This window comes from Tricharina praecox, assembly GCF_024521635.1.
Source record: "Tricharina praecox strain CBS 144465 chromosome Unknown BZA05scaffold_1, whole genome shotgun sequence".
NCBI classification, from domain to species: Eukaryota; Fungi; Ascomycota; class Pezizomycetes; order Pezizales; family Pyronemataceae; genus Tricharina; species Tricharina praecox.
In genome coordinates this window covers 777,698-803,108 of record NW_026250403.1, presented here as the reverse complement: position 1 = coordinate 803,108, position 25,411 = coordinate 777,698, and the positions used below count along the sequence as shown (strand labels likewise).

The window sequence follows — 25,411 nt, the reverse complement described above, 5'->3', positions numbered from 1 at the left end:
CCAATCCCGGCATCCCCACAACGGTGCTATGCCATGCCATGCCAGAGTTACTCTAGAGCCCGCTAGGGTATCTAGTTAGCAGCAGTTTACTCGTCAGCTCGGTGCTGCCAAATTCCCAACAGGGGTGTGCCACGCCGTGCCTTCCATGGCAGCAGCAGTAGCAAGCAACCTCCTGAGATAACATCAGCAACAGGAAGGAAAGCACGGTACATACGGTACTATAGTATAGCCAGCGCGTCCCCGCCCACCACCACCACCACCACCACCACCACCACAGCAACCCGCCCAATTACCTACGGTATACCCATACGAATGAGTAGTCTGTGACACTCGACCATCCGCTCCTTCCATCGACGATTATCTTTTTCCACTCTACCTACATGCCCACGGAATAAAGGGCACCCCCGACAAGACAAGACACACACACACAAGACGCACACAAGACAGACACAGCCACAGACACACCGAGATCGTAGCGTGCGTACATAGCGAACCGAACCGAGCCGACCGAGACCGATGCCCGACAACGAGAAGACACCGGCGATGCTGGGGCGGAACCTGCCGATCCCGACGTACGAGGAGGCGGTGGGGTCGTCGTCGCGCGCCGCGAGCGAGTATGGCGGCGTCGTCGGCGGCGTCGAGACGAGCGAGTCGGCGGGGTTGCTACAGCAGTCATCGCCGGGGGGCTCGGGGGGCCCGTCCGCGACGCGGGCGGACGGGTACAGGGCGCCGACGGTGGAGAGCGTGCGCAGCTCGATGGAGTCGTCGTTTCTGGAGGAGTTTGCGTCGCCGAGGTCGAGTGCCGAGAGCTTGGCGAGGGAAATGATACAGATGGAAGTGATGGACGGGGATGCGGCGGAGCGCGGCGGCGTTGGCGGCGGGCTGAGGTTGTCGTTCACGAAAAGGTTCAGCTCTATCACATCGAGGTGGTCGGTGCCGAATCCGTTCGCCGGGATGCGGTGTCGCCTGCCTGCTGTTCCGTCGATACCGTGCTGTGCAGACCTTAATAGTGCCGCGATGGTGCCGGTGTATAGGCTGCTCGCGGTCGTGGTCTCGCTGATCGTCGTTTACGTGCTGCTGGCGACGGATGTGTTTAGCTTTCGTTCGGTGGGTTCCGAGTACCTGGGGCCGTTCGATCCGGAAAGTGTGCGGTCGTATGCGGAACGCGGTATCGAGAGGGAGCACATCAAGCATTGGCTGGAATACATCAGCTCTTTCGACCACATGGCTGGCACGGAGGGGGACTACGTGCTAGCCAAGTACGTGCAGGGGGAGTTCTCGAGCTTTGGGTTCAAGACTGAGAGGATGCAGTACGATGTCTACCTCAACTACCCGAAGCCTGGTGGCCGCAGGGTGTGGATGGACGAGCCCAAGTGGGAGGCGCAGCTGGAGGAACCGACACTGAAGGAGTCGTCGAACGATAAAAGACCGCCGGAAAACACCCTGGTGTTCCATGGACATTCGAAGTCGGGGACCGTCAAAGGGCCAGTTGTGTATGCGAACTACGGCTCGAAAGCCGATTTTGCGTTGCTGCAGTCGCAGGGCATCTCGGTGAAGGGTGCGGTGGTGTTGATGCGGCACGGAGGAACGCAGAGTGACACTGCGCGGAAGATCTTGGCTGCTGAGCAACACGGCGCGGCCGGAGCATTGCTGTTTACGGATCCGAAGACTGAAGGATGGGATTGGCCCGAGAACGCGGTGCAGAGGGGGAGTGTGAGCTTGAAGAGCTTGGTCATGGGTGATGTTTTGACTCCTGGATTTCCAAGCTTGCCCACGACCGAAAGGGTATCCAAAGAAAACAACCCGGGGCTGTTAAATATCCCCTCGTTGCCGCTGGTACGTCCCGACAAGTTACACGTGTGCACGCGGTTAATGTATGTACCCGAGCTGACGATTAAATGACAGTCATACAAAGACGCCCGACCACTCCTGCAAGCAATCAAAGGGAAAGGCCGCAGGGTTCAGGAAGATTGGGTTGGCGGAGTGCCGCAGGTGGATGAGTACTGGACCGGATCGATCGAACAATCGCCAGTCATTCATCTGCAAAACGAACAGGTCGAGAAGGACCGTCAGCCCATCTGGAATGTCCTCGGCGAGATCAAAGGGACCGATCCCCTTGAGGAGAAAGTCATCATCGGTAACCATCGAGATGCTTGGTGCTTTGGTGCCAGCGATCCGAACTCGGGTACGGCTATCATGCTCGAGGTCGCGAGAGTGTTCGGAAAGATGATGGAGTTTGGCTGGAGACCTCTCCGGACCATCGTCTTTGCGAACTGGGATGCTTCGCAGTATAATCTCATCGGCTCGACGTAAGTGCATCCGGCGCTGAGGCCGTCGGTGTCCATTTTGCTAATTGAAGCAGAGAATTCGTTGAGGAAATCGGCGATGTTATTCGGGACAACGTGATAGCTTACATCAACCTCGACGCAGCCGTAACAGGCACTGATTTCACTGCCGCCGGCTCGCCGGCCATGCAATACGCGGTGAAGAAGGTGCTCGGTCGTGTGCCGGACCCGTTATCCCATAAGCTGCTCAACACCACATGGGATAGCCGGAAAATGCCGGGCCTCGGTGCCGGCGGTGACTACACTGCTTTCCAACACCATGCCGGCATTTCGTCCGTCGACCTCTCTTTTTCCGGTAGAGGCGTTCCGTCCCACAGCTGCTACGACAATTTTGCCTGGATGAAGAGCATCGTCGACCCAGCGTTCGCCTATCACGAGGCACTCGCAAAGATTCTGATCCTCCTTGCTCTGGAAATGGCGGATCATCCGATCATCCCACTAGACATGATGGCGTACTCGTATATTCTTCAAGAACAGACCGAGAAACTGCGCGACTGGGTTCAAGAGAAGGTCAAGCAAGCACCGGGCGCAAGCTTGGACATGCAACCACTGGTGAAGGCGATCGAAACCGGTCAAGGACATATCGTCAAGTTTACGCAGATGAACGAGGGGTGGATGGCTCAGGACCTCGAAGGCATGTACGTCCAGACGGATGAATGGGCGGTTTCTCAGCGACGCTCGAGAAGTATCCGCATGGGAAATTTCGATAAGCACCTGTTGGACCTGCACGCACCCGGAGGTCGAGCACCAGGTCGTGAGTGGTTCAGGCATATGGTCATGGGCCCCGATGTGAGTAGCAATCCTTCCTTCCTTCCTTCCTCTAACTCCGGAACCACCATTGACATCTCCACCAGGCCGAGAATTCCAATGAAGTATCCTACTTCCCCGGCATTCGGGACGCAGTGAATGCTGGCGACTGGCAGCTGGCACAGCAAGAGGTGAAAAAGGTCTCATCGCTTATTTCCAGAGCTTCAAGGAAGCTCTTAGACGAACTATCTAACGCACCCACCTAATCTATTTCCCTCCCTTACATTGTACCTTTTTTTCTTTTTCTTGTGTATTATTTTTTGGGCTCTAAGTTTTTTTTCTTTGTTTTTTTTGCATTAGCGGGAGCAATTGGTTTTTCTTTTGTGGGGTTTTTTAGGATAGTTTAGTTCTCAGTGTCGATAATACTTACTTTCCCTTCTTCTGCTTGCAATGGTCTTTGTTTAGCTGGTTCTTTGGGATGAGAGGAGGAATGACGTATGGATGGGCCTGGATTGGTGGAGGGAGGAATCATCCAGTGTTTGCTGCTGTTGGTGGATAGCTGTATATATGAAGGTTTAGAGCTGGCAGTTGTATATCTAGAGACGTCGCTAGTTTGTATGTATGTTCGCAGCCTACCCAGCATCCATAGAAAGTCCTTCGATTCGGCTCCACCGCAATCGGCTCACTCCTCCCGGCCGGTACGTACGAGTAGCCAGAGAATCGAGAGAGGTATCAGGCTTGGCACAAGGTGTCTCACCCAGGTACATATCAGCAACCACCTCCGTCACTGCAGCGTCTTTCTCCACACACCACGCACAAATTCCACCCTCCCCACGACCCCGACTCCCACCGATCTCCCACCGCAACCATGGCGCACTCAACATCTCCCACAGACTCCTCAGAGGCGCAGGCGTACGCAGGCCACTCCAATCCGCACGCACGCACACACGGTACTGACTATCTCGCCGCCACGTAGCCTCAGCGTGTTTACGCCCGTGAACGCGGTTCTGCTATCGCTGTTCCTGTACCTGGTGTACACGCGGCTGCGGCCTTCCGCCGCACCCACGCTCGCGGCTTCCGCGCCGATGGTCTTCAAGACGTTTACGCCTTCGACGCTGCGCCCGTTCAACGGCGTCGACGACCCGCGCGTCATGCTCGGCGTCCAGGGCAAGGTCTTTGACGTCACCGCCGGAAAGAGCTTCTACGGGCCTGGCGGCCCCTACAGTAATTTCGCCGGCAGAGACGCCAGCCGTGGCCTCGCAAAGAATAGCTTCGACGAGGATATGCTCACCGACGTCGATATGCCGCTGGACCTGCTGGTCGATCTGACCGACGAAGAGAGGGGCTCGCTGAAGGAGTGGGCCGCACATTTCGAGGGCAAGTACTTGCTTGTGGGACGGCTGGTCAATGAGGGCGAGGAGTAGGATGGGTCATGTTGTCTTTGCGAGAGGGGTTTAATGGAGATATCTTTGTTTGTTCAGCTTCATCGTAAATTCACGTCGCTGTTTACGGCTACTGTTTGCGCCTCGTGGTCTTTGAGATTGCAATATATTTCACTCCACCCTTATTCACCGTCCAGTTCGATTCCACCATCGTAATCACCCCACACAATAACCAAACAAAAAGCTCAAATTCCCATTCCCACCCTCACTAGCAACACCAAAATGCCCTTCCGACTCCCTAATGAAAACGGAACGGAAACAAAACCGCTAATTGAACAACTGACAATGACAATGGGAAGTCCAACCTGACCCAGCCTATCCTATCCTATCCTAAGGAAAATAAAGAAACCAATGCACAAACAGAAAAAACCCCGCAGAACAAAGCAAACCCAAAGCAGACCCAAATCCAGTAAACGGCCAACTACCGCTGCATAGGAGGCTCCTGCGTCGTCGCGGATCTGATACTGCTAGCGCGACTTCTGATGCTGGCCGCAATCTTCTCGACTGGCGTACGTGGTGGCTCGAGGGCTGCGATGGTTTCATGGACCTCCTCAAGTGCCTCTGCACGGTTCTGACTGCCACTGCTACTCCTACGCGAGTGTTCCGTCGTGATCTCCGAGAGCTTCTTCTTGGCCCCTGTATTTGGTTTCCTGGACTTGAGGGAGCCCTTGACGTCGACGTTTGCAGAGGCGACAGTGCTGGCAGAGAGTCCGGGGGTGGATGGAGCACCGGATTTTTCCTCCGTGGCGTCCAGTAGGTACCATCGCAACCCGTCCGAGAGTTCAAATGGGTTTTCGTCATCGATTGATTCTCCGCCGGAAGAGTGTCCGCCGATAGAGGAGCGCTCGATGCCGTGCGGGAGGTTGATTGATGCGGTCGAGCGGGAGAGGTCAACCACGCGCTCTTCGACTTTGCTGATGCGGGCGAGGAGCCAGTCACGGGAGGCGAGCTTGTGGGAATCCTGCTCGCGAAGGAAGAAATGGGGCGCACCAACGTTGAAGGCCGCCCATGGACGTGTTTTCTGATTTCTAGTCGGAAGGAAGAGGGCGAGGTCGCCGGATTTGAAGGATTTGAAGGCAATCTTGTCGCTCGCCTCATCACGCGCGCGGTAGTATTTTTCGCGGTAGGCACGACCTTGCTTCATGAGTTGCCGGGCATCTTGCTCTGCCTTCTTCACCCGGTTGATGATTGTCTCGCTGAAGGCATCGAGATCGAAGGCGACTATCGTCTTAAGATACTTGCTGTATTTCTCGGATTCCGTGTCACTATCAGGGCTCTCCATCCAGTACAGCAAGCCGATGTCTTCCACAGCAGGGGCATTTTCTAGGCGCAGCGGGGAAGTCTTTTGTGCGGTGTTTCCTCCAGCAGGCATGATAGTGCTCTTGGTGAGCACGGTCGAATCGCTATTAGCGCTGTTGCGAGGTACCTTGAGTATTTGCACCGAGTCTTCCCCACGCACCACTCTATAGCCGAGGGACTCGAGCAGTTGGATCGATCGAGCATTATGTGTGTATAGCCGCTGAGTAAGGTCTTTAGCTTTGAGGGTGCGCGAGTCCAAACGGTTCTGCAGGAACTCCTTCTCTCCTCGCAGAGCAGCCGAATTCGCTTTCTCCGCTTCGACAGTCTCGTTCAGTTCCTTGTTGTGGACCACTGTCTGTGATATCAAAGATTCAAGCAGATCCATCATGGCGTTGAGGTCATCTGGGGCATCATCTAGCGAAAGATGACCATGAGCCCTCTTCATGGCACCCAGCAGCGACTCCCTGCCAGTGTTCAGAGCGGTCCTGGTATCCACGAGCTCCTTCTCCAATCCAGCAATCTGCTCAGCCATCTCTGCCTTCGACTTTTCAGATTCAGTCAGCGCGGCGGTAGCTTCTTCGGCCCTCCACGATTCCTCCTCCGTATGCTGAATTTGACTCTCCAGTTCCGCCCTTAAGCCGTTGATTTCGATATCCGCTTGCAGCTCCGCAGCCCTCAGTTGTTCGACCAGTGAACCGTTCCTCTGGACCTCCCTCTCGATATCCTCCCGGAGATGCGACAACTCGCCGCCTACAAGTTCCAACTCGTGTTCCAAAGGCTTTATTTTCTCCTCCTCGAGCCGATCCAGCTCTTCGTAGGTACTGTCTAGCCTCTCCTTGAGCTCCTCGATTTCCGACGTCAGCGCCTTCCTCTCAATGTTATTCTGCTGCACCGTCGTTTCTAGGTTCGCAAACAGGTCCCTCTTTGTCTCGTCCGCCTGCATTATCTTGGCATTCATAACCGCCTTCTCGGATTCCGTGTTCTCGGACGCCATCTTTTGGAGCTCAGCAGCCCTCTCCTTCTCCGCCGCCAATTCCGCCACCAGTTCCACTATCCGTGCCTTGTAGGTAGCTTCCAACGCATTGTCCAACGAAGAGCGGTGCTGTGCCGTAGCCGGCCTGGCGGAAGTCTGCTCAGGAGAGTGCGCCGGTGGCAGGCTCGAAGGGAATGGCTGCGACAGCGCCGGGGTCGATGGACGTCCAGTCGGGTTATTGGTCGGATATGGAGCCCCGCCCGCCGTCCTTCCCCGGTGTAAAAGATCTTCCAGCTTCCGTATCCGAGATTCGTAGCCCCTAATTCTCTCGGACAGTTGCTCCTTATCGGCGCGAAGAATCTTCACTTCCTCATCGTTCCGGCCACTGAGAATAGATGAAGAACCCATCATGCCCGCCTCATGGATGCTACCCATCTTGAATCCCTTTAGCCGCTTGTTTATGCGCTTGGAAGGGTGGTCAAGCGCTTGCAGCGCTTGCGTGAGATCCTTCAAAAAAACATCCATGCCGCCAACAGCTTTAAGAGAATCAAGATAGGCCTCGACATCTTGTCGAGTGACCTTAGGAAGCCCGCCGCTTGCATCACCTCTGGTGTTGAGCTCTGCTCGTAATATCTGTGATTCGCCGAGCTCGAATGGCAGCAATAGCCCAGTGCTCCGTTGCCACTTTCGCCGTCGCTTTTCCTCGTCTTCTTTGATTGAGGCCAAGTCTTCAGCCAGCTTCTGACCGTTGTGCTGGAACTTCTCTGACCATTCCCTTCGCCGGACACACTCGATGAGAAGCAATCCGTAGGATATCGGCAGCTGTTCAACGAGCGACAAGAGCTGAAAGTGACTATCCTCTTCCTGATATGCCGAGTCTAGCTTGTTGATCTGAGGATTTATAGGCGCCGATATCGATTGTATGACAGCAATGTTCTGGAGGTGGTCGTGGCATGTTACACTCACGGCGTTCTAGAGGCCAAGTCAGAATAGCACGGCAAATGATTGCATGAAACAAACCTTGCGTTCGCACGCAGCAATGAAAAGCTTCCCGAAATCAGCCGCGACCGCGGTTAGCCCTGGAAGATAGTCGGTCGTAGACGCATAGGCGCGCTTGGAAGCAGCTGAAGCCGACTTTGGGCCCTGCAGAGTCCTCGCATACTCGTTATCTGTGCGGATCTTGTTCACAAGTAGACTGACTTCCTCAACAAGCCCACTAAGCTGCTCTTCCACATTCAACGATGCCTTATTTCCCGACTGCTGGATCGCCGTCTTGAGGTTGACGGTCCTGGCGCAGATATCCTCGATGTTATTCCCCAACTCGTGAATCTCCCTCTCGAACCTCTGTGCCAGAATGGCCGCCGTCGCCGCCGCCGTCTGCACCTCCTTGATATCGAAGAAGTCGGACAAACAATTGACCTTGCGGGCACCCTTTTCATCCACGCCATACTTCTTAAACTCCTCATGCACCGGCATGCGGAGCAGCTGCCGCACCGCCGGCTCCCACCCCTTCAGCGCCTTTTCCCGATCATCCATCACGCCGTCCGCCCACTCCCGTAGTTTCGTCAGCGAATTCCCCAGCCCCACCGAATGCGTCTCCAGATTCGTAAACGCCACCGCGACCGACCGCTGGATGGTCTTCGTCGCCGCATCGGTCTCGCGGATCCGCTGCGTCAGTCGCTCCGTGTGCGCGAGGACCGATTCCGCCCACGCCTTGCGCTTCTTGAATAGCAGCCGCCACGAGGACATGTCGGTTTCCGATTCGAGGTCATCGGGGAACGGGGTGATGGCCGGCAGCTTCGGGAGGGGTTCGCTGGGAGGTATCGAGTTCAGCTCGAGCTGTTTCCGGTCGTATAAAAATATCTCTCTCTACAGACAGACAGCCCGTTACGTTAGGTTCGGCTTTATCGAGGTAGTAGCGACAATAGGCGCGGAGGTAACTACCTCGTTCGACAGCACATTTGCGCGCACGTTCGTGCCCCGCGCTGTCATGAGTATCTGACATGACGTCGGTAGCCGCGTCTTCTGCTCGATCCATTTCCGGAGTTCGTCGACGCTTTCGACCTGTTAGCGGCCTCTCCCCCTCCATCTGCGTTCCCCGCCCTCTTCCCCCCACCCCATAGCAACGACGTACGAGGCAAAAGTATTTCCATCGGCTTGCAGAACCCCTCCTACGTGCGCGGTGTATATCGACAACGACATCCAGCTGCGTTGCTGCTACTACTCCCGCACGCAACTCTGGGAAAACGAAGAAAAACAAAGAGAGCGAGAGAACACGGAGAAAGCGGAGGCGGCGGGGTGGGAGCGTGGGAGGGTCGCGCGCGTTTCGTTTCGACCACACACACAGCACACAGCACACACGCACGCACAGAGAGGGAGTTGTAGTTTTTTGTCTTTCCGTCCCTTTTTCGGCGGTGAACAGATAGTTCCTGGCTGGGTGTTGAGGCGGCTTGATGATGATGGAAAGACAAAAAGTTATAGTGGGTTCGTGAAAGGTCGTGCTAAAGAGAGCTCGGTGGAGGCAGCTGTTGGGCGAATGTGCTCATTCGACAGCGCCGCCGCTAGAGGTACATGAGCCAGCACTGATGTGGCCTAGCGGGTCTGACGGCACGTGCGCAGACTTGGCGGCCATCACACACGCCCACTCGAGAGCCGACTTCGCTTGCCTTGCGACGGAAGGCTGGAGGGTGATCTATGGTCCATGGTCCATGGTCCGCGGCCTTCTATGTTCTATCATGTTGCTCACGTGGACATCGATGATTGTTTGCCTTCAAGTTCACTCTCCGCAGGATTCGAGGAAACAGTCTCTCGCCCTGCACCAACAGCCAGCCATAATCTCTAGAAGGCAGGGCAGAACGGGCAAACAGGGGAAGACCCTGAGCCTGCACTGCAGCCCTGGACTAACGATGCTGCAGACAGGGCTGCGTTCGAGTATCAATGGGGGGGGGTTCTGTGTATCTACATTCCATTTTGATCCTCTGCACGTTCTGCGGGAAACCGAACGGCCTGCCTGCCAGCTCAGCACCTGGGGAACGGGAGGCTGCGGGGACTATGTACGGATCGTAGGGCATCGGTCGAATGTAAAGGTACTGTTTCGCGTCACCGTGGGGATACGTGGCCACTGGCTTAGGAGGAGTGACGAAACCTGAAAGCGTGAGGATCGCGGGTCGTATTCGTGCTTGTACCCGTGGGTTCCTACAGCATCATTTGTAGATTCCCACCCCTGAACACTCCCGCACGCGGTGTCATCATCTGGGCAGAGATACAGGTGGGACTCGGGAGCTGTCCTGGTGGAAAGGTCAGAACGTAAATCGAGGACAAACGTGAACACAGCGGCTCTGTGGTGTAAGGGCGGTAGATACGAAGGAGAGGTTTGTACGAAGTCTGCACTTCGAGTGGCGAACGGAGGGCACAGGGACGGCTTGTGCGGTGAAATATCGCGAAAGTTTAAGGAACTCCGACCTATTGACGATGCTGCAGGTGATCGGATCTCACTTCGCGTCAAGTGAAAGGTTCGAAGACGGCAGAGAGCCGGGTCGAAGTGTGAGTTTCGATGTGGCGATGCACGTATCCTCAGGAGTCGTGATCTCGAAGGGAGAGCAACATGCGACCGCACGATAGACACGCGACACTGTAGCAAGGACGCGACCCATTGCGCAAATGTTTCCCTGATATGGAGCTTCGAGTCGCCTCTTTTATGATACACAAGGATAACAAACATCGTCACACGCGACGTACAACATCAGTATCACCCACTCTGAGAATAAATATTTTCTTCAACCCCACGTCAGCGACCTGGAGGCTGATGAAAAAATGTATCCCTCAAAGAGAACAAAAAGGCAAAAAATTCCCTCACGCCGCCGAAGCAGGCAAGGAGCGGTCAAGGTTATAGTTTTCAACCAGCAATAACAAGCTCTCGGATTAAATCCTCACTGAGACTCGTCTGCCCGAGCACTAAGATGCTGAGAGAAGAGGGGTGTGGGGGAAGGCGGCATTATATACTTGGTCTGGGGCAGGGTAACCGCTTAATTTTTGCCGCTCCTAGGGCTTAGGGCTAAGGGCTCTTTGTGGTGCTAGTAGCGTGCTCTATCACTCTGAAGCGAAATTGATGACTCTGGTCCATCCAGAGTTGGAAAATCCCGAAGCTTGACTCAAATCGACGGTGACTATTTTTATCATACTCACTTGATCTCGATTCTCGAACACTTCATCGACAGTAATTTATAAAGATTCTCATCCATATCATCTCGCGTTCACATAAGCATCACCCAGTACCATAGGTATAAATCTTACTCGTATCGTACAGTCAAACCGAAAGCCCCCATTCCCAAGTTTTCTGTACACAGAACCGACCCAAAATCTCAGCCGGGGAAGAAAGAAAAAAATGTAGTTCTACAAAATACAAAATAATAGAAACCCCAAACTCCGCGTGCCCCTCAAGCCATACAAGACAAGACAAGACAAAGATGTTCAATCAATACCCAAATCTGAAGCTACCTACAATATCTGCATAATATCTACCTCTGAACCCCCCTGTACTCGTGATCCTCGCGGTGATCTGTGAGATTCTGGTGATGGTGGTGATGACTATACGGTCCCTGCTGGTGCAAGAGATGCGTCACGCTCCCAGCCTCGCTCCGTCCATCGGTGTGCGACCAGTCATACGGACTCTCTGGTCGGTGAATACTCTGTTGTGAGAAATTTCCTGCCGGGTAAAACCCTCCTGACAGCCTCGGGGATCGCATTGGCGGCGGCCCCGTCACGGGGAAGTACTCGGCGCCTCTGTATCCCAGGGGACCGGTAGCACCCAGCACCGGAGAACCCGGACGAGACGACGCCGGAGAGCCAAAGCCTGGCGGGGGCGTCATCATTCCCGCCATGTTCTCATTTCCATATAGCACACCGCCTCCGTGTTCTTCGCCGAACTCTGCGCGATCCTTGAAATTAGCGAAATCCATATCCTCCTCTTGGACAATCTCGAATCCCGCTGTCGGAGCCTTCTTTCCGATAACGCCGTGTTCCATCGGCTGCAATCCAATTCCTCCGCGGCTGTCTCCTTGCTCGGGCGCTTGATGTCCGAAGATCTGGGCCATCAAGGGTTCCGCATTACCATGGACCATCGGCCGCATAAGTTTCCTGTGGATCGCGGGGTGACTGTATCTCATATCAAGCCTGTCCTTGCGGTTGACAATGCCGGAGGCGAGGATACTCTCACGCCCAGAAGTCCGGGTGTAGAACCGGGTGTCGGCATCGAAGGTGCGGTGGCAATATAGCTTGAAGAAGATCAGGATGAGTAGGTTCGGAAGAACAGATGAAGCCGTTTGTCCGTCGTATCTCGACCAGACGACAAGGGCAACCGTACAGTTGAAAAATGCAGTCGCGAACAGGAGCCGGTTGAAAATGAACCTCCAGAATGTTCCGCCGCTCTCAACCTTGGTCACAAAGATGTACATCAAGGAGTACTTCTTGAGGAAACTGTCGACGAGGAAGTAAAAGAATGCAACCGGGAGCACCAGTGGCTGAATAGTGGCGAAACAAAGGGCAATTGTGACATAGAATAGGAACTACAAGTCGTCAGTGACCATCAACCCGAAAAATACCAGACATCCCCAACTCACGTAGTTGTAGAAGGTGGCGTAATCGAACGACGGAGGAGCCGACCATTCGATCTTCTGCCTTGGCGTGGGAGACAAGAAACGTATGGTAAAACTCTTTCCGATCAGCGAGAATAATTGCGCCAGGTCGAGCAACGCTCCTAGGTTCCTCTGCAACAAATAGGTGATCCAGAAGACGGAGATGTCAAAGATTGCAATGGCGGTCCGATCTCCGAAATGTAGCTCTTTGATGGAGTCCCAGTCAACGCCGCTGGTTTGTGCGTTATTGATGAACTGCTTGACGGTGGACCACAATGTCTGCACACGGTTTTCAATATGCTGGTCGTGGAATTGAGGGGGATCATGCTTACACCAAACAACGTGAACATTATGAAGTTGTTGATGATGAAGAAAACATAAAGCTTGTGTGTAACATGCTTCTCTCGCGAGGATTTCGTGATGTCCCTATGATCGTTAATAAAGCGAAACCGATATCCTTAGAATCATATTTACCCTTGCCACGCACATAATCTTCTCATAGCTATCGGAAGCAGCAAATAGATGATCGATGTGACGGTCGGTGCGAGAAAGCCCTGAACAACTGCGTAAAACTCCGCATCTCGGATCAGGTAGAAGCTGAAGCTCGGCCAGACCCGGGCGATGTTGTTGAGATTGGACAGAAATACGGCAATGAGTACGTTGGGGATTACGAAGAGAACCGAGAGGAGAAAAAACAGGACATTGCCGATAAATCCGTTCCATCTTCGCTTTCCCTTCGATCTAGTCAGGTTGTCCCAGATTATGTCTTGCGGCTTCGTTGCCAGCTGGACTGACGTTCCTTTGGGATGCTTTCCTCTAACGGCCTTGGCTGTGATGTGGGCGCGGGCAATCGAGGGATAGCTCACAAAGCCGTACGATGTGGCGTCTCTCTTATCTACACCTCCTCGTGCTATCGCAATCTGCCTTTCTAACGTTTCGATCCTGTGCTTGTAGTATTCGATGGCATCCACCTGTGCGTTTTTGTCCATTGATTTGTCGTGCTTGTCTGGCTTGCACATTGGTCTGACTGGGGGAAGACTGTTGGGATTCTTCAGGTACTTGGAAAGTACTTTCTCCAGTTTCCTGACGGCATATTCATGCTCTTCCATCAACGATGGCAGCTCTTTGACATTCCTTCCAATTGAGTACTTCTCCGTGCCCTCGGTTGGTACAGGGAGGCTCGTGACGAGTTTGTTGAGACCAGCATCAGAGCGGTAGGAGCTCGGAAGATGCCAGATCTATGCTGTCAGCGAAGTTCAAGTGTTCTAGAAAACAACAGGCCCACCATCAGCGTTCTAGAATGCAGAGATTCCGTATACTCCTGGCTTTCGAAGTAAGTCCTCTTGAGGGTGACCACTTCCTAGATACCGGATTAGTATCGCTCACCCGGAGGAAACCATCACAGTTCACTCACTCGGTAATTTTGCCACAGCACCCAGCAAATGATCAGAGTGAATACGTATGAGATGACTACATGCGCCCACATACACCTTCCCCACGTGAATGTGGGACTCATGAGGACATACCAGCTCTGCTCCATGTTCCAATCAATAGATTGGAAGTGTGCACTCTTGAGGTTACAACTTGATGAAAACCGTTAGAATTTAGGGAAGTTTTGATCGCGAAGAGCGTTCAACTCACCTAACGTTTACCGGAATCATAACAACGCATCCCAATACACCCAGGTAGAAAAAGAGTGTCCTGCAAAGTCTCATAAACCTTTTTCACCCCGTCAGCGCTCCTGCCGTTTAATTTTCCTGCCTTAGAACCACCGAACCTTAGGAAAATAGTCGCATCCATGCCGATCTTATCCACCAAATCCGCCTCGTGACATTTAATCAGCGGCTGCGTCCACGAGAAATATCCTTTGCCGATCACCGGCGGAGCGCGCTTTTCATCTGCGTATCGTAGTTTCGGTGCGTACACTAGTGAGTTGTAAGGCCGTAGTAGACAGAAGGCTGCTAGCACCAGCATCGATATTCCAAGGGACGATCCCAGCGATGCTAAGAAGGCATGAGTCGTGAATTGTTGCTGGAACGGCGATTGCAGCATGCTCAGAAAATTATCGAGCGCATCGTCCCGAGGTCGTATTAACGACCATCCCGTCGTGATCTGACACGACTCCTCTACCATCGCACCCATCGCGCCCGCCGTAAACCCGAACCGAAAGTCCGGAATGTAGTTTTGGAAGCCGGTATCACAGCAACGATATGCTCGTAGCTGACTTGACGAGTAGGGTTTTCTGGGCGTCTGGAGGTGGGAGTCTAAGTTGTTCCCGAAAGTCAGGTCAGGGGTCGGTACAAAGGCATTCAAGGCGTAGACGGAGACCCACTCCTTGAAAGTACTATATGGATGAGCTCTCGTCCGGGCGGTGGGTATGGGAAGCGGCGGAGTCTCTTCTTCTCCGGAGGTGACAGGACGGAGTTCGAAGCAGTGGTGGACGGGGCGGGGGTTCGGAAAGTAATCAACGAGCGACAGTAACGAGTGGAGCGTATTTGCAGAGTAGATGATCACCAGACAGGTTTGTGGGAGGTTGCAGCAAGGGCGCGCGCGAACGAACGGATGATGATGGAGAGAAGCAGTTCAAGAATTGCCCTACTCACATGTTCCATGCCACCAGACGCAGCTCTCTGGACGAGCATGTAGATCACTTGCCCCGTTGGTTTCTAGCCGATTTTCCGTATCTTGTCATATTTCCCTGTCGAGTTCTAAAATTGCACCCATCGCCCAAAGCCCGCTAGACGGACTCCGACACCAGTACAAAGACCTCAATCGCAGACTGTCCGCTCTGGGCGCCGCGTGGCCCGCCATCGACACCGCCCCGACGCCGAGCTTTGGAAGGCGTTGTCGTCGAAGTTGGTTTGTTTCTGCGGAGTCCGGGAAAGGTTCGATGTCCGGCCTTGGCGATGATGTCTCACGTTCGTATCCGTTCCTGACGGCGCCGCCGCCAGTGGATGCAAGGGTCCCGAGGTCTTGCAACTTCAAACATCATCGAGAAAAACGAGATGCAGGCGCACCGGATTCCGACTCTGCGCTGCCGGAGTCTGGAGAAGGCAGGAAGGCAGCCAGTTCGCACGAAGGCGATCTCGCCTGGTAGTCACCTGATAATCTCAATCTTTGGGAAATTGTGTCCGATAAGAAGCGTAGGGCTGGATGTGCATTTCGAGGTGAGCTTCATGCATTCGCGACAGATACCAACTCCCAAGTACGTGCATAGTATTGGCACATAGAGTAACCTTTAACGTTGCGTTTAACGTTCACTCGTTCAAACGCAAAACCTGGCCGGCACACAGACGCTCAACATACGGCCTGGACTCTACTTTTGTCCTCACGGTTCGCGGGCATGCTCTGCCCGTCCTTGAATGTTCACCCACTACGCTTCGCACAATCCCTGACGCGGACGGATGAGTCGGAAGGCCGGTAGAGTAATCCGGATCCCTCTCTGTTGAGCCTCCACAAAAAATGAAATAAAAGAATGAAAAATGAAAAAATGAAATGAAGCGAAAAGAGCCAAGTCTCTCAAGCGGATGCCATCGGTTCGGCTCGTTCGCGTTTTCGTAGATTCTTCACGTGTGCAATTATGTCGTCGCCGAATTTCCGGCTGATGCTTAGCATGACCACTCATACCGGCTTCCTGCTGCGGCGGGTGTGGAGTGAGGTGCGTTAACGTTGCGTGCCCGGGAATTAGTTAGATAGCAGTTGGCGACGTGTGTTTCGACGACGTTGCACAACAACTCGTCAGCCAATTCTGGCACCGCCTCCTCTGCAGCATCATCCTACGCCCAGCGCCTGCCAGTATAGTACTACACAGTACATACATCTTCCCTTCACGAAGTCCTAACCCCCCGTCTCTCATTTTCTGTTCCTTCTCGACGACCACCACTTCTCCACCAAGTCGCCTTGTTACCGACTTCAAATACGTAACCCACTCGGCTCTTCGTCCATCGTCGCCGCCTTCGCCCGTCCCCTTTTCGCCCGCCCGCCATGTCCTCCACCTCCGCCGGCCCACTCCACCACTCGGTCTCCACCGCGCCCTCCCAGTTCAGCACCGAACCCTTCAAAGCGGCCCTCCGCTCCCGCAAACCCAAGACGGCCGACGCACTAGAACGCGAGCGCCTAGTGCTCCCTCACCTCCCACGCACCTCTGTACCACAAGGCCCCATCCGCACCTTCCTCTGGACGCAAGTCTACAAATTCGTGCTTCTCGTAATCTACACTCTCTTCAGCATATACCTACGGCTCCGCTGGGTGTACAACTTCGTCGTCGGGCACGTCTTCGCAATCCTCTACTACCACCACCGCACGCCGCAGCTGATCGCCAAGGACGTCGCCGAGCTGCGCGAGCGTGGCAAGTTCCCGAAGCATCTATCCGTCGTGCTCGAGTACGAGCGAGAAGACCTGGACAAGCTCATCGATGAGGTTTCCGAGATCGCGTGTTGGTGCGCGAGCGCTGGAATCCCGCGGCTCAGCGTCTACGAAAGGACAGGTATGAGGGCTTTCACGGGCGCCACGACCCGCGCGCTTGCTTGACTAACGCCATCCATCATCCGCAGGTATCTTGAAATCCTACATCTCAACCTCGCACCGCGCCGTTTCCCAGCAGCTCCGCTCGTACTTCGGCCGCGAGAGGCCCACGCTCCGTGTTCACGCTCCGCACTCTCGCACTTTCGTCAATGACGATACCAGTACCGACGAGGGCTCCGAGCCGACGGGGCTAGAGGTCATGTTTATTTCCGAGGAGGATGGCCGCGAGAGCATGGTCGACCTTACCAAGACCCTGTGTGAGATGGCGCAGCGTGGGAAATTGTCGAGTGAGGATGTGAGCGTCGAGTTGATCGATGCTGAGGTTAAAGGTACCGGATCTCAAGGAATACACGAGTGATTGAATGGTGGTGTTAACACGGGATAGAAAACTGCATGGGCGAGCCAGACCTCCTCGTCCTGTTCTCGTCAAATATCACACTGAAAGGCTACCCACCGTGGCAGCTACGTCTGACCGAGATCTAGTATGATACCACCTACCCCTCCCCCCCACATCCTTCCGCCAGTATACATAACTAACACTCCCTCTCAGCAACGTGACCGACAACGACGGCGTCGGCTACCAAGTGTTTCTCCGAGCCCTCCACAGTTTCGCTAGGACCGAAATGCGCTTTGGCCGGTAAAGCACATAGCTACATCACACATAATTCACTTCACGCCGAAAAAAAGTTTGTACTTCTCGTTCATTTGCTTGCGGGGGGTGGGGGATGGGGGGCGTCGGAGCATATGTTTTGGCTACTTCCCTTCTCGGCATGCGGAAGTGCTATTTCTTTTTTCCACTTTTTCCTATCTGTTTTTTTTATCCATTTATCTTTTTCATCTTTTTACAACTGCTTCGTTAATTCTGCTTTATTTTCTGCTTTTCTGGCTTGTGGGCTTGTGATTCGGGTTGTGTTTTTGCATTTTGCATGTGCAAGAGTGGTGATGTGGCAATTGCTCGGCTTGGGCTACCATTTTATCGATTGATGGGATGGGAATCGGGATAGGGATCCTAGGGAATCGGAACCGGAATAGATTTTTATACCATCATCGTGAACTGAACACTAGTGACTGAATACTAAAGTGACTGAACAGCAATTGCAACTTGCAACCAAAGCCGTTGGATAATAATATTTTTATCGTTACGTACACACATGAACCCACCTCCGTTCTTCCTCTCAGCTCTCCCATCGCGCACTCGCTGTCTGTCCTCAATCCAATCCACCACATCTAAACCCCCCTTCCTTCCCCTCATCCATCATTCCTGTCCAAAAAATCATAGCAATCCCCTTCCACCATAAAGTAACGAATTACAAAAAACAACAAAGCCACACCACAGCGTTTACACAGATAGAAAGATAGAAAAAGCCGGGTAGGTAAGGTAAAGTAAAAGCAAAGCAAAAGAGTTAAAAGTCCATCCATCCATCCACCCAACCATCCATCCAAGTAGAAAGTAAGCTGCAAGCATACACAACACAACGAAAGATCCCTTCCCCACCAACCCACCACACGAACCCACGAACCCACGAATAACCCAAACAAGCCCAACAATCCAATCCAATCCATAATCCATCGCATCGCTAGAAGCAAGATAAAAAACCCACCCACCCACCCATCCTGACAAGATATCATAACACAACACGAGACGAGAACGAAACGAGAAGAGACCAGACCAGACGAGAACGAGAACGAAACGAAGACCAATGGTATAAGTAAAAGCTACACCAATCAAAAAAACACACAGACACACTCCCATCCAGTGACGACAGACAGACAGACAAAAAGGTAACAAGTAGAGTAGAAGAAGTAGAAGAAGTAGAGTGGATGGGTGATAACCAAAAACCAAAACATCAAAAACTTACGATCACACAAGAAAAAAAAATGGTTACAGAAAAGTAAGTCGGGTAGCATTTTGCCAATGAAAGAAAAAAGGGTAAAAGAGCAGTTCGCAAAAAAGCAAGGAATGAAATATTAGGACTTGGAGCCTAATAGATGGTGCGCCTGGTTCGCTTCCGGACAGTGCTCGCTGGCGTTGTGAGGCCAGTCTCAGCGATGCCCCTCTTGACGCCCCGAGTCTTGGAAGATGAAGCTGGTACTTCATCGTCACTTACGAATCCACCCTTCGATGCGGAAGTCTGGTGCCAAGCGTCGTCTTCACCATCGTCGAATAGCGCCTTGCTGCTGGATAGCCTCTTCTTGGAGGAAGAAGCAGATGAGGAGGAAGCGGCGACGGCGGCAGCGGCGAGTCTGGCCTTGAAACTCGAGACCTTGGTGGTGGTGCTCGGTATTTCGTCCTCGCTTTCGGGAGTCATGCGGGATACTGAGAGACGCCCACCGGCTTTCCTGGTCTTGACGATGATGCTGGATGTTTGCGATTGCGGCATGTCGTCGATGTCGGTTTCCGCCTCCTCGTCGACTTCCTCTTCCTCAGCGATGATGCTGTCCTTGAGTCCATTCTTTGCTTTAGATGTGGCCGGTGAAGCGCCCGGGAAGAGAAGCCTCGGCTTGACCTCGGTGGGGTTCAATCCTTCGCCTTCTTCGTCCACATCTTCGGAGCCCGCACGATCATCCGTATCCGGAAGTTTGCTGAAGCTCTTGAAAACCCTCTTTCCACGGCTGTCATCGGACGATTAGATTAATCTCACAGGTGTGGGACAGATTTGACCCACAATATATAGACCATGCCATCGCTCCTTTCGCCCGCATTGCCCAAGCGATTCCTAGACCTATCGGCTCTCTGCTGCCTGGTCTTCTTTGTCGATCTCGTCTCATCTCCGGGTCGACTGATGAAAGGATTGTCGGGGTCGGCATCGAACGTCGGTCTCCGCTCGACGGAGTCGGTGAATATTTCAATGCTGGTCTCCGTCTCCTCTTCCACCGTGATTGTGCCCGCAGCCGACTTGTGACGAGGAGTGTTCGTCGGCGCAATGGATGTGGAAGTAGCGCGAGACCTCCGGACACCGAATAATCCTCCCTTCGATGCAGACGTACTCTTGGACGAAGTCGCTTCTGTGGGCGGGAATAAAGCCTGCGCCGAACTGGCGACCTGTTCCGGCGCAAGCTTCCTCTTCCTCGATGGAGTCTTCCTCGGAGTCGGCAGACCCGCAGCACCAGCGTTCCTCAGTGTCGGTCTGGCGTATGCCCGGTCCTTGCTCTCCTCCTCCTTTCCTTCCTCCTCGTCGTTCAAAACAAACACCGCCTTCCCCTTGCCCTTCCCCTTTGCCGCGCCAGGCTTCTCATCCAGCGCGAATGTCGCCCTCTTTGTCGTCGTCCTTCTCTTTGTCTGCTTTGGCGAGGGCGATGCCGCGAGGGGCGAGGACGGCGGCGGCGAAAGGGTTCCAATAGTCACCGTCGGCGACGCCTTGAGATCCTTCAGACGAAGCGACCGGCGGGGCGAGTATTCCTCGAAGGTCGAAGCGAGCCGCGGCGCCGTCGGCGTAACCGGGCGGGCAGTCCGTGTCCGTCGCGGAGGCGTGTTCATGTTTGTCACTAATGAATGTTGAGGTCGAGTGATATCCTTTCCCTAAACCTTCTTAAATCACGGAATAAGCGACGGATAGAGTTGGTGCTTCGGAAGTGAATCGCGAGAAGGTTGGAGAGCGACAGTTGATTATTGGACGGCAAATTATAGTGGTAGTTGTGTGGAATTTAGTAGTATGTATCGCGGTAGTGGTGGTGGTGGCGGTGACGGGTCGAGGTATGGTATGGCAATGGTTGTATGTGGGTTGATGGTTGTCAGATTGATTGAGTGAGCGATGAGGAGGAAAGTGAGGAGGTTGGGTTGGGGGGATGGGCTTTGGGGGGGAGGGGACAGAGCAACGGCAACGGTGAGCAACACACACAGAGGAGCTGGTTGCCCTGTGCAACGGCTTATTTACACCCCGGTCACTGTGTTTTCTTTTCTCGCTCAATTCGGAAGGAAATCACAAGAACCCTTGCTACTGCGGAAACATAGAGAATCTACGGGTGCTTTAGGTCGAATTCCACGCCGTCCCCATGTGCTCAGACCCCCTATGCGAGCCTTGGCTTTGTTGCTTCGTTCCATGGCAGCTCGGGGAAGGAGACGGGAACAGAAGGGGAGGAGAAAGATGAGGAGACATCGTAACAACAACACGGGGGATAGTTACATGGAGTCGAATAGAGTACGGTAGAGCGCTCTTCCAAAACGCATGCCGGTTTACATGAGGAGAGACAAGGGCAAATCCCCGAGAGGCAACAAGCCTCCGCACCCCCGCTTCACGCTGCGCTCCCCGCATACCCGCATGGACCACTGTCTGAGCTGCTCGGCAGCAGAGCGGTGGAGAGCGCCGAAGCCAGGAGACCGAATTCATGTGTGCCCGTCCGCCAAGCCTCTAGTTAGCCCGTTTCAGACAGCAGCACCAGCAAGCAAGACGCAACCCACATTCGGATAACGATAAGTAGAGCACTCTACTTATTTGGCTACCACTCCGAATACATCGCCACCGACATCGACACTCCCGCGCGCGCGACAGCAATGGCAGACCAGGATGAACATCTACACCGATCACGGGCCTTCGACGCGCCGACCGCCGAAGCCGACTCCTCGCGAGACGACGCTTTACGTGCCGAGCTGCGCGGCGTCCAGCAGGTCAACGGTGTGATCGAGGGAGTGTTGTCTTCGCTGGGGAAGGCGAAAGATAACATGGAGGTTCGTCTTTTTGGCCTCCCCCCGGTGACCCACGTGGCTGACCACACGCGCTCCGCAGACCGTGTCTTCCACCGTCGAGAATGCGAACAATCTCTTGAACCTCTGGATCAAGATCTTGAGTCAAACAGACCACACCCAGCGGCTGCTGCAGTCCAGGCATTGGGAAGGCGCGAGCAAGGAACTGGAGAATATCCAGGCCGAGACGCAGGCGAAGCAACGGGAGGTGCAGCGGCGCGCGGAGGAGGCGAGGGAGAGGGCTGCTGCCAGGGAGAGAGATGCTGCCGCTACCGAGGCGAGACGGTTAGCTGCCGAGAAGAAGCCAACGGGGAGGGTCGGGACGAGGAGGGGTGCTACAGGGACAAGTTCGGGACGCGGTGCTGCGGGGGGCTCGAGGACGGGTACCGGTTCATACACGTCGAATAGCTCTTCTTCCACGAGAGGTGCCCCAACTCCGCGGTTGACCAGGGGTGGCATCGGACGAGGAGCCTATGGGACTGGGACTGCGAGGGGAACAAGAGGCGCACGAGGCGGGGCAAGCTAAAACGGCGTTCTGGAGATTTTGGGACAGTTAAAGGATTGGAGTTCCGGTTTGCAGCACGATAACGTCCTGCTCGGACATGGTTTGATGCCGACGTTTTGTGTACTTGCTGCGCGCCAGCGAGGTTGTCCTCGCACCGAGTCGCCTGTTTTTCGCTTCTACCCGCAGCGCAGTAGATGGGATGGATGATCGACGTAAAAGCCACGACGATAACCCTTCACCATCCGAACATAGTAGTAACCCTCAATCAATCAACCATCGCGTCGAAGCATGCCACTTGAGAATCGAAAGTTACCCCACTTATCGCTTGATCTGCCGCCAGCCACGAGTGATGAATATAATTGATACACAATTGCCGAAACTAACACGGAGGCCATCCACCCGCGGGAAACACAATCATAGCGTATTACGCCCGTCCGGGCTCACGACCCCCAGGTAGTGTAGGGCTGCCTACCATTAGCTATGTCGAAATCGAATACGCGAGTGAGATAATATGACAATTTACCGTCTCACAGATTTCAACCAGGGGAATAGTACTGTAGACTAGCCAAGAGTAGATTATATCTCGATTATTGCATCAAGATTGTCACAACGAAACCCACGGCCTTCTCGCGTAGTTATGCCTATCGCTACCGAAGACCCAACGAAAGAAGTTGGAGGTTTATGATTTCGCTAAGCCTTGCTCTCGGTCGATCCTTGAAGGCGGGGGGCTTTGCATGGCAGCAAAATCAGCTCATCCGCGGCGGCGGCGTTGAATCGATTCTAGGTATCGGTCTTACAGTAGGTACCTACATTACGCACATCGCCCACCCTCACTGCACGACCGACACGACATCCATCCTTCGCTTCCTCTCCTCTCCCACATCACCAAGGCAGTACAATACATACCAGCATAATGACTTCTCCGGGAGTTCTCCATACCTACGTCCGTAATCCCTCCCCGCAATCGCAATCGCAGTCGTGAGTGCTGATGGTGATATAAATCTACAGGCTCCGGGATTGGTGGCCTTCGAGCACCTCCCATCCGAGGACAAGAAGTCCTGCCACAAGCTCCTCTTCGTCGGCGGCTTGGGCGACGGCCTCTTCACCGTGCCGTTTATCGAGCACCTCCGAACTCTCGACGGATGGGGCGTGATCGAAGTCCTCACTTCGTCGTCATTCACGGGATGGGGAACCGGGAGTGTCAAAAGGTATACTATATCCGATACCAGCTATATATGATGGAACAGGACTGATAGGCTGTGATATAGAGATGCGACGGAGATAGCGAAAGCGGTCGAGTATTTTAGGGGATCGCATCCCGAGTCGAAGCTTGTTCTTATGGGGCACTCTACTGGTCCGCCCGTTTCCATCCAGAGCAGTGGAAGAGCAATTGGCTGATGGATGGGATGAGTACCTACGTGATAGGCTCGCAGGATACATTCCAGTACCTCCTCAACGCCTCCACCGGCTCGGCACCACGTCTTGACGGGGCAATACTACAGTCATCTGGTTCCTCCACCCTCCTCGTGTTGTCAATCCAGTGCCAATGGACTGACTGACCGAATGCAGTGAGCGACCGCGAGGCGATAGTCATGGGCGCCAGCAAGACGGAATACTTGACGTCGATAAACTTCAGTGAATCGTGGATCAAGGATGGGCGCGGGAAGGAGATCATCCCTGCCGAGATGCGGCCAGGATTTGAAGGCACGCCTGTGTGTGCTGAGCGATGGTACTATACACCACTTGCCCACTTACTTACCTTTACGAGCCTGTGCTGATCCTGTGATGACAAAGGTACTCCCTCGCAGCCCCACTAGACGACGAAGGCAACCCACAGGGCGCCGAAGACTTCTTCTCGTCCGACCTGAACGACGCCACGCTGAAGGAGACGTTCGGGAAGCTACCGACCGACACGCCGCTCATGGTGTTGTACGGCGGGAAGGACCAGTACATCCCCGAGTTTGTGGATAAGGAGGCGCTTGTGGGGCGGTGGAGGGCAGTCAAGGAGGCAGCCGGTGGGAAGTTGGAGGGTGGCATTGTAGAGGGTGCTACACACAATCTGGCAGGTGTGCCGAAGGAGGTTATGGAGGGGTTTGTGGAGAGGGTGCAATCGTTTCTGAAGGGCTTGTCGGGAGAGGGGAAAGAGGAGTGAATCATCCATCCGTACTGCTGGTCAACACTTCTGTGCAATGCTGGCTAGCAATGGTGGTGGATGTCGTGTGTAATTTTTAGATGTGCTCCTCCTCTAGTCCGTTAACTACCATCAGGTATCAGACATCCGGACAAACCAGCCAGTCTAATGTACACTCTATCTACACCTACTCCAGTGAGACCTGCTGGGTGATAGCAACAGCCCTGACAACCGGGTGCACCGCGCCCTTGAGCTTAATCTGGAACTTGTGCTCTCCCAGCGTCTTGACCTTATCCACACCCTCCTCCTCGTCCATGAACGTGATCATATCGGGGGTGATGGCGACTCTCGATGCCTCATCGCCGCTTGCCGCCGCAATCGCACGCACTGCGGAACAGATATCCGCAGTTGAGATGGAGCCGTGGATGGTCGTGTCGTTTGGCGACACCGTTGGCCGCGAGAACTGGAGCGTTGTGGGAAGGAAAGTTTCGATCAGAGAGATGGTGTGGGCCGGCTGTCACCACGTCAATGCTCGGTCCTCCTCCCATGTACCGAGCGGAGTGGAGAGTACCTTAAGCCGGTTCAATTCGACCTTGGACAAAACCTCCGGCTCGGCAACAGGAATAAACGTCGTATCCGGCTGCTGCGTCAGTTCCGACTCGGGAACGTTCTTGAGCGCGGCCGCAGTCATGTACTCGGCGAACCCGCGCTGGTAGAGGTTGTTCCTCATCCTTCCGGGGGCGACGGTGACGATCGAGCCTGTGTATGCGTGCGACGCCTGTTTGAGCGGACTGGACTGGGGAGATGGGGAAGGCGGGAAAAGTGGTACCTTTCCGCCCGACTTTGGGGAGGTCCTCCAGCAGCCGGACGGTGATTCCTTTCTTGGCGGCTTTGGTCTTCGTACGGATTTGCTGGCTGCTGACGCCGCTGAGACGTTGCAGGCAGGTCCTGCAGGTCGGGACTCGGAGGAAGGACATCATTGCTGCTGCGGCGGCGGGAGAGGTTGCTCGGCGGTGGTGAGAAGAGTATGCCGGAATCTATGGTGGTGAGGTTCAATAGACTGGTCTTGGCGTGGTCATTCATCAGCCAAAAGAACCTAATAATGCAAGCGTGAAGAGAGCTCGCGGAATC

General features: G+C 54.2%; 12 protein-coding genes across 12 annotated transcripts; 7 read left to right on the top strand and 5 right to left on the bottom strand.

Moving 5' to 3' along the window:
* Nucleotides 1-244: 244 nt before the first annotated feature.
* BZA05DRAFT_381662 (uncharacterized protein) lies at nt 245-3,845 on the top strand. Its single transcript, XM_051482037.1, has 4 exons — nt 245-1,836; nt 1,906-2,309; nt 2,363-3,134; nt 3,200-3,845. Exons 1-4 carry the CDS (start codon nt 517-519, stop codon nt 3,356-3,358), a joined length of 2,655 nt encoding a protein of 884 aa, XP_051344168.1. The 5' UTR covers nt 245-516; the 3' UTR covers nt 3,359-3,845.
* On the top strand, nt 3,846-4,659 carry BZA05DRAFT_381660 (cytochrome b5-like heme/steroid binding domain-containing protein). Its single transcript, XM_051482036.1, has 2 exons — nt 3,846-4,004; nt 4,069-4,659. The coding sequence occupies exons 1-2, from the start codon at nt 3,961-3,963 to the stop codon at nt 4,514-4,516; spliced, it is 492 nt and encodes a 163-aa protein (XP_051344167.1). The 5' UTR covers nt 3,846-3,960; the 3' UTR covers nt 4,517-4,659.
* BZA05DRAFT_381658 (autophagy-related protein 11-domain-containing protein) lies at nt 4,646-9,454 on the bottom strand. The gene is made up of 4 exons (XM_051482035.1): nt 8,941-9,454; nt 8,751-8,862; nt 7,827-8,675; nt 4,646-7,778 (listed from the first exon to the last, which is right to left on the bottom strand). Exons 1-4 carry the CDS (start codon nt 9,006-9,008, stop codon nt 4,956-4,958), a joined length of 3,852 nt encoding a protein of 1,283 aa, XP_051344166.1. The 5' UTR covers nt 9,009-9,454; the 3' UTR covers nt 4,646-4,955.
* Nucleotides 9,428-10,467, top strand: BZA05DRAFT_381653 (uncharacterized protein). The gene is made up of 3 exons (XM_051482034.1): nt 9,428-9,951; nt 10,006-10,093; nt 10,169-10,467. Exons 1-2 carry the CDS (start codon nt 9,515-9,517, stop codon nt 10,031-10,033), a joined length of 465 nt encoding a protein of 154 aa, XP_051344165.1. The 5' UTR covers nt 9,428-9,514; the 3' UTR covers nt 10,034-10,093; nt 10,169-10,467.
* A 555-nt stretch (nt 10,468-11,022) lies between these two features.
* BZA05DRAFT_381650 (uncharacterized protein) lies at nt 11,023-15,073 on the bottom strand. Its single transcript, XM_051482033.1, has 8 exons — nt 14,217-15,073; nt 14,081-14,158; nt 13,854-14,022; nt 13,725-13,799; nt 12,914-13,677; nt 12,772-12,865; nt 12,425-12,718; nt 11,023-12,370 (listed from the first exon to the last, which is right to left on the bottom strand). The coding sequence occupies exons 1-8, from the start codon at nt 14,579-14,581 to the stop codon at nt 11,324-11,326; spliced, it is 2,886 nt and encodes a 961-aa protein (XP_051344164.1). The 5' UTR covers nt 14,582-15,073; the 3' UTR covers nt 11,023-11,323.
* Nucleotides 15,074-16,094: 1,021 nt separating this feature from the next.
* On the top strand, nt 16,095-18,007 carry BZA05DRAFT_381647 (Decaprenyl diphosphate synthase-like protein). Its single transcript, XM_051482032.1, has 4 exons — nt 16,095-16,925; nt 16,993-17,292; nt 17,349-17,445; nt 17,514-18,007. Exons 1-4 carry the CDS (start codon nt 16,424-16,426, stop codon nt 17,602-17,604), a joined length of 990 nt encoding a protein of 329 aa, XP_051344163.1. The 5' UTR covers nt 16,095-16,423; the 3' UTR covers nt 17,605-18,007.
* On the top strand, nt 17,549-18,009 carry BZA05DRAFT_7588 (uncharacterized protein). The gene has a single exon (XM_051488610.1). It carries the CDS (start codon nt 17,708-17,710, stop codon nt 17,945-17,947), a length of 240 nt encoding a protein of 79 aa, XP_051344162.1. The 5' UTR covers nt 17,549-17,707; the 3' UTR covers nt 17,948-18,009.
* Nucleotides 18,010-18,047: 38 nt separating this feature from the next.
* BZA05DRAFT_381645 (uncharacterized protein) lies at nt 18,048-18,552 on the bottom strand. The gene has a single exon (XM_051482031.1). It carries the CDS (start codon nt 18,536-18,538, stop codon nt 18,212-18,214), a length of 327 nt encoding a protein of 108 aa, XP_051344161.1. The 5' UTR covers nt 18,539-18,552; the 3' UTR covers nt 18,048-18,211.
* A 278-nt stretch (nt 18,553-18,830) lies between these two features.
* BZA05DRAFT_7564 (uncharacterized protein) lies at nt 18,831-20,763 on the bottom strand. Its single transcript, XM_051488607.1, has 2 exons — nt 19,630-20,763; nt 18,831-19,576 (listed from the first exon to the last, which is right to left on the bottom strand). Exons 1-2 carry the CDS (start codon nt 20,439-20,441, stop codon nt 18,946-18,948), a joined length of 1,443 nt encoding a protein of 480 aa, XP_051344160.1. The 5' UTR covers nt 20,442-20,763; the 3' UTR covers nt 18,831-18,945.
* Nucleotides 20,764-21,024: 261 nt separating this feature from the next.
* BZA05DRAFT_381642 (DASH complex subunit Duo1-domain-containing protein) lies at nt 21,025-22,464 on the top strand. Its single transcript, XM_051482030.1, has 2 exons — nt 21,025-21,629; nt 21,688-22,464. Exons 1-2 carry the CDS (start codon nt 21,456-21,458, stop codon nt 22,168-22,170), a joined length of 657 nt encoding a protein of 218 aa, XP_051344159.1. The 5' UTR covers nt 21,025-21,455; the 3' UTR covers nt 22,171-22,464.
* Nucleotides 22,465-22,690: 226 nt separating this feature from the next.
* On the top strand, nt 22,691-24,466 carry BZA05DRAFT_7282 (uncharacterized protein). The gene is made up of 6 exons (XM_051488581.1): nt 22,691-23,092; nt 23,158-23,357; nt 23,418-23,503; nt 23,575-23,658; nt 23,719-23,878; nt 23,944-24,466. Exons 1-6 carry the CDS (start codon nt 23,063-23,065, stop codon nt 24,299-24,301), a joined length of 918 nt encoding a protein of 305 aa, XP_051344158.1. The 5' UTR covers nt 22,691-23,062; the 3' UTR covers nt 24,302-24,466.
* Nucleotides 24,387-25,380, bottom strand: BZA05DRAFT_7548 (uncharacterized protein). The gene is made up of 3 exons (XM_051488603.1): nt 25,110-25,380; nt 24,852-25,039; nt 24,387-24,794 (listed from the first exon to the last, which is right to left on the bottom strand). The coding sequence occupies exons 1-3, from the start codon at nt 25,258-25,260 to the stop codon at nt 24,468-24,470; spliced, it is 666 nt and encodes a 221-aa protein (XP_051344157.1). The 5' UTR covers nt 25,261-25,380; the 3' UTR covers nt 24,387-24,467.
* Nucleotides 25,381-25,411: the final 31 nt, after the last annotated feature.